This window comes from Temnothorax longispinosus, chromosome 5 (genome assembly GCF_030848805.1).
Source record: "Temnothorax longispinosus isolate EJ_2023e chromosome 5, Tlon_JGU_v1, whole genome shotgun sequence".
Classification (NCBI taxonomy): Eukaryota; Metazoa; Arthropoda; class Insecta; order Hymenoptera; family Formicidae; genus Temnothorax; species Temnothorax longispinosus.
The window spans coordinates 7,184,832-7,195,317 of record NC_092362.1 but is presented as its reverse complement, the minus strand read 5'-3'; the positions used below and the strand labels follow the sequence as shown (position 1 = coordinate 7,195,317).

At 35.2% G+C, this 10,486-nt stretch overlaps 1 protein-coding gene across 1 annotated transcript; it reads right to left on the bottom strand.

Moving 5' to 3' along the window:
• Nucleotides 1-11: 11 nt before the first annotated feature.
• Nucleotides 12-7,163, bottom strand: LOC139812561 (F-box/WD repeat-containing protein 9-like). Its single transcript, XM_071777446.1, has 7 exons — nt 6,732-7,163; nt 6,197-6,359; nt 5,626-5,765; nt 5,309-5,541; nt 1,584-1,842; nt 1,205-1,513; nt 12-895 (listed from the first exon to the last, which is right to left on the bottom strand). Exons 1-7 carry the CDS (start codon nt 6,885-6,887, stop codon nt 818-820), a joined length of 1,338 nt encoding a protein of 445 aa, XP_071633547.1. The 5' UTR covers nt 6,888-7,163; the 3' UTR covers nt 12-817.
• Between the last annotated feature and the right edge of the window lie 3,323 nt (nt 7,164-10,486).

The following is a 10,486-nucleotide window of genomic DNA, read 5'->3' as shown; positions in this document are numbered from 1 at the left end:
AAAATAAGTGATTAAATTTGTTTGTTTATTTAACAATCTTAATTAATGGAGTCCATCGAGTTGCGACATATAGAATTTCGACAATTGGAATGTAATGCGATACATACGACACACACGTCCTAGAGAATTCAAATTTTACGTTCATGGGACCTACATAATTCGAGAGAGGCGAATCTCGGCGAACAAAAAAAGGATAAGAAAAGTTATTTGTTACTTGAATAAACGATTGGTATTTTGTTTATAAATGTTATAAATAAGCGTCTAGTACACGAAGAGTATAATATTTAAACATCGCCGTTTCTCGAGTGTGCACGCACACAGTATCATACGAGGAAATACATTACATTAAAATATAACGCCTTGTCAGAAATATTTACAGAACAACAAAACAATGATACAATACGCGTCATGCGCTAATGCAATATGCAAAATATATTTAAATGCTTATGGAACTTAACTATATAATAACGTAATTTTCTCTTATGTTTTCTCTTATTCTTTGAAACATAAAAATCCCGACGTGAATACGCTGTAATTATAAGCTTAGCTTATATTTACAGTTATGATTAATTATCGCTCAACTTATAATCGTAGGTAAGCGATGTTAGTAAAGCTGTTAATTACAGAAACGTATTTCCAACAAAACGATATCTACTTCTACTTTCGCGAAACGGTATCTATCACATTGCGTATTAGAGAGACGCATCAAAGCAGTATTTTGAGAAAGAATAAGATCACATATTACATATCAAAGCAATATTGCTATATAGAATAATTATAGAAAACGTATGGAAATTTTTTGTTCATTGATGGTTCGTTAAACACGTCGATTTCTCGGGCGCCATATGACGAGTTTTTGGCCTGCTACCACGAGAATGTCATTCAGATAGTCCGTCTGCAACATAAAAACACAAAATTACAATATCTAACAAAGTTCGTGCAATGTTCAATATTGCAAAATAAGAATTGTAAGAATGTCATCAATCTTATGAAGGCTGTGACCAACAGTCGGAAGACAAAGATAAAACCTGATTTCATAATTTATTAAATGTAAGTAAAAATTTAATATTTAACATTCGAACTGCCGATTGTCTTGCACTTTTCAACAGTATTTCTCATTTTATATGTAGACATTTCACGAATTTTTTCTTCAAAGTCAAAGATATGATATTTTCGGCAAATATCTTATGTGTGTAATACTCACGGTGCCGCTGCAGATAAATTCCCTTTTTAAAAGTTTGGTAGTGATGGGCTTTGGCGGATTCGTAGGGCTCAAAATTCTGACGATGGTACCGTCCGACGAGTTCCAACTCGTTATCAGGCATCCGTGCGTCAGATGTACTCCCGTTAACGCCGGTAACGGATACGAACACGTAGCCTCGGTGGAGTAAGATTTCACTAGCTTGAAATCGTTCTTTGGATCTAGCATGTGCAACTTCGCCTTGGAGTCCGCGACGCAAACCCAATTATCCCGTCGCATACTCACGCACTCGGGGGTCGCTTTATCTGGAATCTGAAAGGTACACCTGCGAAATCGTAATCGTGTCTCGTTTCTCGGTATTAAAAATACGGGATGACATTACTCTGATAGACTTCATAATCCGACCGGCTCTCTGATCCCAAACGGATACCGTCTCGTCCCAGCTAGCGGACAGAATGTATTCCGTGTTCATGGCCAGCTTATTCACTTTTGTAGTGTGGGGTTGGTACTGTCTGTACGGCTTATTACTGCTCGATCTCGAATCGAACACGTATATTGTCCCGTGGAATGAGCCGGTCGCAAAGAGGGCCTGCTCCGGACACGATGACACATCTTGCAACCCATAAACTTTGTCGCACTGTCTATGAAGATAAACCCGCATTTTTTAAATTTTATATTTTTATTAATTGAACTACATTAATTAAACTACATGTTTTTATTAATTGAACTACATTGTTATAGGGGAGACCGGGGCAGAGTCGTCACTACAATTATCTCGAAATCTGTATGTTGTGTGAACTCACCATTAATATAGTAAACACTACTTATGGTGCCCATGTAACCAACGGAGTTTAGTGAGATTACATGCCATGTTGTGATTTTTAGGCAAATGTGTTTTCGGAGATCAAAAGTGAAATTTTTTGCGCGTCGAAAATTTTTAATATTTTTAATATTATTTTCTCTCCGAATCTCGAGATAAGTGATTCTGAAGAGTAATGCATGCTGAACACAAATCCAGCAAAGTTCTTTTTTATTTTTGTTAATTTCTAATATTTTATGAGCGATCAAACTCTTAAAATCTGTGTCCGGAGCGAAGTCGTCACCAAACCATATCATGGAAACTTCGGGCGAAAATCAAAGTCAAAGAAGCAGCAGTGGTCGGATTCCGGCGAGGACTTAAATAATATGTGCTGCGTGTGCTCAGAGATGACAGAGAACAGACCTGACGAGAAACAGTGCATTTCGTGCGAGCGTGGGGCACATAAGTGCATGCGTTTTTTTTTTGTAATTATTTTCCGACATCGTGTTTTTAATTAATATTCCCATTTTTTCTATTAAAAAATAATTAATAAAATATATCCTATCATTTTTCACGATCGGAATTATAAATTTTTATTTAAAATCCAATTCGAGAATGGAGTGCATGACGACTCCGCCCTGGGGGTGTAACGACTCTGTCCCGGAAATTTTGACATTTTAATTTTTGCACCTTTGTCGTTTTATACTCTGTACCAGTTGAACAAAGCGACAAAGATAAAAAAAATTCTTTTATAAATTTTGGGGTATACCAGATTTTACTAAATTATTTGTTTTTTTTTTGTTAGAAGTCGGCATCGAAAAAATAGTGACAACTTTGCCCCGATCTTCCCTACATTTTTTGCTATTTTGTGGCAAACCTCATCTTGACAGCTAAGCGCATATTTTTAAAAATAACAAAATACAAAATCTTTGTTAGCCGCGCACTTGTTGAATTTAGAGTTTTTTTGTTAACTGTGCTGCAATTGACTGTAATTTTGCTAATTTTTGCCACAAATACCAAAATAATACCTCGAATTATAATATAAAAAATTGAAAGATATAAAATTTTAGCACCGTACTATTTTCCTGATTAAGCTCAATTTTTTGTAGTAAAAAGATGCTAATCTGAGCCATGTTACGGCGTTGAAGAAACATCGATATATCTATATCCATTAGTCCATTACTATAAAAAAATCGAAAAATAAATATAATAGTAATAAACAAACATAGTTATAATACAATTTATTATATTTCTACGAGTTGTACATAGTATATTGTGCTGATAACAGAACACAAAAAAACAATAGCTGTAATTCAAGATGTTGATAAAAAAAATCAATCATAAGAGAACAGGTAAAACAGAAATTTGATATTTACGAATTTTTTAAAGTTGTATCAGGTTGTGCTTGACAAGTACAACTTTTTCTAACGACAAAAAAATCTCCTCAATTTATTGGACTTTAAAATACAGCTTTTGTTAAGAATTTAAGCGGTGTTTACATTGTCATGGAATCACGGCCGAAATCAGATGTAAGTGTGAGACATGAGGCGTATACATATATAAAAATCAAACCATGTTTGATTATTATATACGGCGGTATTAGGAATGGGCCGTAGCGTCGGCTCACGCGCGTACGTTCACGCCTCACGTATGATCTCGGCCGTGGCACCACGACAATGTAAACACCGATTTGGTTTTTGGAATAAAAAAAATTCAAAACCCCACATACCATCCAAATCGTGACAGATAATCTAGTTTTGTAAATTGCGTTGAGTTGTGCTAAGCGAAACAGTCGAGCGACAATAGAAACAAGTACATAGAAATCATAAGGGGGTTGAAAAAATTTAACAAGAGAGGTAAATAATAAAAAAATTTGACAGCATAACTTTTGATCATTTGAAAATGTCAAGTTTTCGTTATGTTTACTTTTCGATTTTTTTCTAATAAATGGATAGATTATATATCGATATTATTCCAATGGCACAACGTGTGATATTAAGTTAGTTTGTTTTGTATTCGTGTTATATTTATTATTCGTTCCTTTTCTACTAAATAAATAAATATATCGATGTGTTTTCAACGGCACAATATGACTGAGATTATCATCTTTTTACTACAAAAAATTGAGCTCAATCGGGAAATAGTGCTGAGCTAACAAAACTTTATATTTCTTAGTTTTCTTGAATACAATTCAAAATATTGTTTCCGTAGTTCAATATGGTACGGCTAAAAACAAACTCAACATTTAACAAATGCGGGGTTACCTTCACAGAAGTCACACTCCTGAAATATTTGACGTTGATGAAAAAAAAATACGCGTGAAGTGGTAATATGAAGTGAATTTGACTTAAGGTAATTGGGCCATCAGAGCATGTCAAAGAAAATAATCCGGATTAAATACATGTTATAAAAAAAACCTAAATACGCTTAAATTTGCAATTTTGAGAAGATCTGACGTCTAGTTTTTGAGATATTAAATCTCAAAGTTGGCATTTTTAACATAGGTTTTATGGGGAATTGTACCAGAAACATACATTTTTCGAGAATTTCACTCACTGTCTGTAAAGAAACAAGTTCAAAAAACTAAAAATAACATTATTTGATTCTTCTAGCACTTGTTAAGTATAAGACAAAACGACGTTGACGTGTAATAAGGCCAAAAATTCAATCAAAAGTTGATGAATCGTCGCGTTTCTTGTCGGCCTTTCGATCAGCTGTACGCGACGTGAACAAGTAGCAACGCCGCGCCGTGTAGTGTTTTCTTTCCACAGCACTATTCTTTTGCAAGCAAATCTCCCGTTATCGAAATTGTTTGTTACCTTCCATTATTTTTCAACATAAACACAATACATAACCTCACTCAAACACATGGCACTCTCATGATAGCTGCCTACAGCGAAGAGATGCAATGTCGCGACATTTCTCTTGTACGAATGTCAACTGAAGTCAAATCTTGAACTGTTTACATTTATCAGTAGATAAATTGATACGTAATCGAATGAAAAGTTACATTATAAAACCAGTAATTATACAAGTGTCTAGAATATATCCATAAAAATGGTTTTTCTTAAAATAAAATTTAGCCTTTATATTGACTCATATGGTACATGGCCCAATCACCTTAACAAGCGAACTTTGGAATCACGTTTCCGAATTATCTGTCTCGACAAGCGAAACACAAAACGCGATATCTGCATTAGAATAATTTGGAGGAAAATGATTATTTCTCCCACAAATAGGAATTATCATCCTCGCTCAGTTTTTCTTATCGCGAAGCGGCCGAAAGGAAGAGTTTTGTTATCACGTACATCTCGTAAGTTCTGTCATAGACGAGACTGGTGTTGGTGAGCATCCACGATTTGACCGTATTACCGGAACGGCAGCTGTAGACCGTGTGGTCTATCGCCGTCAGAGAGGTCTGTAATGCATACGGAGGCTCTAAGTTGATATCCTCAACTTCGTAAAAGGGTTCCTCGCGATAAGAAAGTTTCTTGCAAAATAATCTTTGATGTCCCGCACCAACTAAATAAGTGATTCCATCCTGAAAACGAGAATCATCATATATACGTTTTCAGATACGTATCTGAAAGACGGTATTGTAAAAACTCCCTAATATGCTACTTACTACGGGCATCAGCAACACAGAAGTTGCATCGTAATAACGTTTCGACAATTTCAATTTCTTCATAGAATTATGCTTCCACAGCGCTGCTTGTTTCTCAATTGCAACGCATGACAACTTCCAAAACAGTTTGTCGGGCCTCTCTGTAAGGACACGTGACTTTTCATAATATCAAAAGAATATGAAAACTTATTCGTACCGTAATACTGAGTACAAAAAATTCATATACGTGCAACTTGAATTAAGTACAAAAAACTACAAGAACATTCTAAACCGAGAGATCTATTCACGTTCTTACTTTATGCATATCAAGTTATTGCAATAAACGGAGCTGCTCAAGCTTGTTTCATGTGACTCTTTGTAAGTAAGAAATATATGTTTTGTAAAACACGCTTATTTTTTTTAAGGCAAACAAAAATAAAATACTACGAAATAAAATCTAACACGAGCTAAGCAGCTAATGTATGACTTGCAAATGCTCCGAACAGCGCTGGCGTAAAATGACATAGAGAATGTTCTATTTACTGACGAAAAGGGATGGTTGTGTCGTAAGGTGCTATCAATTTGAGCTAACCGGGACACAAAAGCGAGTGGCTAGCATTCGGCAATATATGGTCAATTCGCGCTTTCCACAGTAAATCATCATCCTTTAAAATCAGGTAGAACTGTTTGCACACTAAGCTCAAACCGTGTACTAGCGTCGACGCATCTAGGAAGGAGCATATATGCAGGAACATCTGAAATGCAGTCCAACAAAATAATTAAACGCACAACCAAACAAATGTTCCGAAAGAGACGGAGACAGAACAAAAGAGAGAGTTGACCATCGCTGAGTAAGCAATGTGAGCATACTTTACGCCGTCGACAAGTGACTACTGCGGAACTATTTCGGAATGGTTTAGTTCTTTTCTAGATTTTTTTGTGTCTATTATAGAGAAAATGTAATAATTCTGATCGAAATCCATTCTGAAGAGTTCCATATTGCGCGCCTTGACAGATGAAACGATTAAGAGACGATTTCAGACGATTTAGCGACGATTAAGAAAAGGAATTTCGTGCACGTGTACGTGAAATAGAGAAATCGACGATTTTCTTTTTCTTATACAAACCTCCACCGGGAGATCCAGCAGTGACTTCTTCTTCTTTCTTCTTATTGGCCCAGGCAGTACTCCGACTCTACGGCCAATAACACGTAGCAGACGTAGCAGTGACAATTGTGCATATTCCTCGTCGTCGTGAGCGCAGCGTTCATTCTCGTCATCCATTCTATCTCGCACCGTACGAATCTGAGTATTTTCACTCGATCTGCTCGAACTGACCGGTGGTTTAACAAACGTGAGGGTGGTGTATACACCGGCAGAGAGAAGTTTCTCTGACCGTGAGTAAGGAGCTGCGTACAATGAAAGGAATAAAGAACAGGGAACAGGGAATGGGCAATAGGGAATAGGCAATAGGGGAATAAGGAATAGCGAATAGGGAACAATTTAATATTATCATATGCATTGTGCATACAAAACATAGAATAATATTTAGTTACTGTTTTCTTATATCGCTATTCCTCTGTTCGTCTATTCTATGTTAATAAATTACATATGTTAATGAATTTCATATATTAATATTGAAATTCTCCATTCCCTGTTCCTTATTCCTTTCATGCGCAATGATATACCTTATATTCTTACATCATGCGCAGCCCCTAAGTTTCCATCGAGGGTTCGAACCGGGTCAGAGTTGAGTTGGGGTGAGCGCTCTTGCGGTGGAAACACCAAACCTGAGAGAGGTCATCCCGGCCTTTTTTAATGGTGTTATACATGTATGTATAACACCACTATATTTGCAGAATCATGTTTTATCGACAGTGTCGGAAAATGAACGTGCCTACGTAGTACCAATTTCAAAAATGGATGTATTGGCGATAGTGTACAGGGGGTTTTGATGGTCCCACGAAAAAGGCTGGGATGCGGCTTCTCTCAAACTTCTCTCTCTGATCAAACTCAGAGTTTGGGTACCTCTATGAAGCTAGCCGACAGAAATTACTAAATTTGATTATTTTTAACTTTTCTAAGTTTCGTTTGTGATTGATTGTGAGTCCGTTTTTAACGTTTGTGATCAAATAGTTTTTTTTTGTAATTAACATTTTTACTTTAGTCGTGATGTCAGCCGACACTTTAATGTCCATGTCTACCAATGCGGATTAATTTTAATCTCAGTTTAACTTACTTTTTATTTTTTTATAATTCTTACAATTAGACCGACAATCTTACGGGAGTTAGCGTGACCTGAAAAATTTATGTGTATAAACTGTAGAATTCTTGTATTAAGTAAACATTGTCGTCAGGTGACAGCTCTATATATGTTAAAAATAAGTCATATTTTTAATTTTTTTGAATAATAAATTTCTTTCGCCAGTATAGAATAACAATTCAAGTAATTTCTTTAAATCGACCGTGACTGGCAATATATAACATTTTTTCGATATGAACATTGAAAAACCGTGAACCAACTTGGTTTGTCGGATTCACATTTGTCGAATCTGACATACCAAGTTGGCTCACGGTTTTCCAATGTTCATATCGAAAAGACGTTATATATTGCCAGTCACGGTCAATTTAAAGAAATTACTTGAATTTTAATTTTTTTGTTCTTGATATATACTCGACTTATGTTGTCTTCATTTTTGTGCGTACTTTAATTTTTTAACCGTGTACAGGAATTTTGCAATTCTATCTTTCTGAAAAGCGAAATCCGAGATTAAAAAAAGCAGATTTTTTATGCTAAATTTTTATAAAATTTAAGTCCTCTCATCGAAGCACGCATGAGACTAGCTCTTTCGTTTTTCTTGGAAAAAAAACTACAATTGAGAGAAACTTCCACTAAATCGCACTGATCCGGCACAAGTACTTAAGGATTAACCTTCCGTTTGTATATTAATAATACATTTTCAGCAAATTGCAACGACGAATTGGTAACACTTTATGCAATTTTTAAAGTCGACCGTTTGTGCTTTAGAAAAAATTGGCAAAGCAATACCAGAGGAGAGATTAAGTCGTTGAAATCTCAATGATCGTATGTCCTATATAATACAATAAGATGCAGCTTGAGGTGCTGTATATAAGCATTAAAAAAGAAATTTGCAACGTATATTCGTAACATTCCCCTTTGATTACCCTGCCATTTTTCGGGTCAGCACGTCGGATGAATTGCATTGTTTGATTACATCAGAATGTCCTTAAGTACAGAATGAACGTGAAGTGTATAATCCTACCCGATATGTAAAATTTTTTTATTACGTACAAATTTCGATCTCGGTGAGATGTGCGTGCGTGCGTGCGTGCGTTGCTCAACGGAGTGTTGGTCATGATACTTGGCGAAATTCTTCTCATACTCGAGTATCGCGAGTTCCCTGATTCTTCGTTCCGACGTAATATCAGTCTCCTTGAAAATCTGTTGAGCAAGCCGCGCAACGTTACAACTCGTACAAATGTATTCTTGTCGACGCCTGCAGGCAGAAGCTGTCGGAGGTCGAGCGCCTCTGCGACGAGGAATTGGAGAACATAAACTGCGACAGAACGCAAACTGCTTGCAGCCGTTCAAGGAGTTTGCATTACGATATTACCTGAAAATACAAACCGCATAAACGTTAATTATTAATTCTGGATAGACGAGAATTATACCAAACGGATAGGGAAATATATAAGAAAGGAACATATAAATGCAAATTAAGATTTAATAATTTTAACTCTCGCAGGCCACACTTATTTTTTGCATATGCTTATTTGCATATAAGCCACACTGATGGGATCTAGAGGATCTCAACCATTTTTCGAAAAAATCGACGTATTTTAATGTTTTTTTTCTCCAATTTATCGTATTTTTTCTGGGAATTATGATAATAATCTCAGAATTAGTAAAAAAAATTATTATCAAAAAATACGCATTAAAAAATAAAATAATAGTTTTAAACAAAATTCTAAAATTTTGTTGGAGTCTCTGAAACCCCTGTGTGGGTTTCGAGGATTAAGAGCTTTAGAGTTCTTTAAGATTCATTTGCTGAAGGATTTATAATTATCTCGAAATAAATTTCTACCTCAGTTCTCTTTAATTCATTCGTTTTACAAGACCTAACTAAAAAAATGAATTGAAGAGCATGAGCTACTAATTTAATATCGATGATTGCTAATTGTTACTGGGGGGATTCTACTGTAGCCGGGTAAAAAATAACGATTTTTTTGAAAATTTTTTTAAGAAAATTAAGTGATATTGGATTAATTTTTTTGTAATATAAAGAGGCATTCTTAAGGAAGAAAAATATATTTTTTTCAATTTAATTAATTTTAATCGTGTTGGCGTACTTTGTGGAACAATGTCGGTAGCGCAACGGTTATCGGTATGCAATGCAAAAATTTTCTTTAAAGTTTAATTAATTACGCGGGGATTGAACCTACTTGCAAATAAAAATATGAAAAATTGAAGAAGTTACAGCAATCGTGAGAAAAGTGACATTTTTTTCGATCAAAAAATCAATCTTCTATTGTTGATAAAAATGTTATAAATAAACAATAAAATGTAGCGGTAGATTCAATTCCTGGAAAAAATTGTAAGAAATCGAATCGTACGTGGAAAAAGTTATTTGATTGATTACTTTTTGAGTTATCCTGCACACCAAATTGGAAAAAAGTAGTTTTGAGAAAAACGCGTTTAAACTTTAAAGTTAATTTTTTTGCTGTCAGCCAAAAAAGCACGTAGAAATGCACGAAGATTTCAGTATAAAGGTTTTTGAGGTTGCTGAATCCGAATCTGATATCAGATTTTTAAAATTCAAAAATGGCGGATTCAATATAGCGGGTCAAAAAGAGTCGCAGTT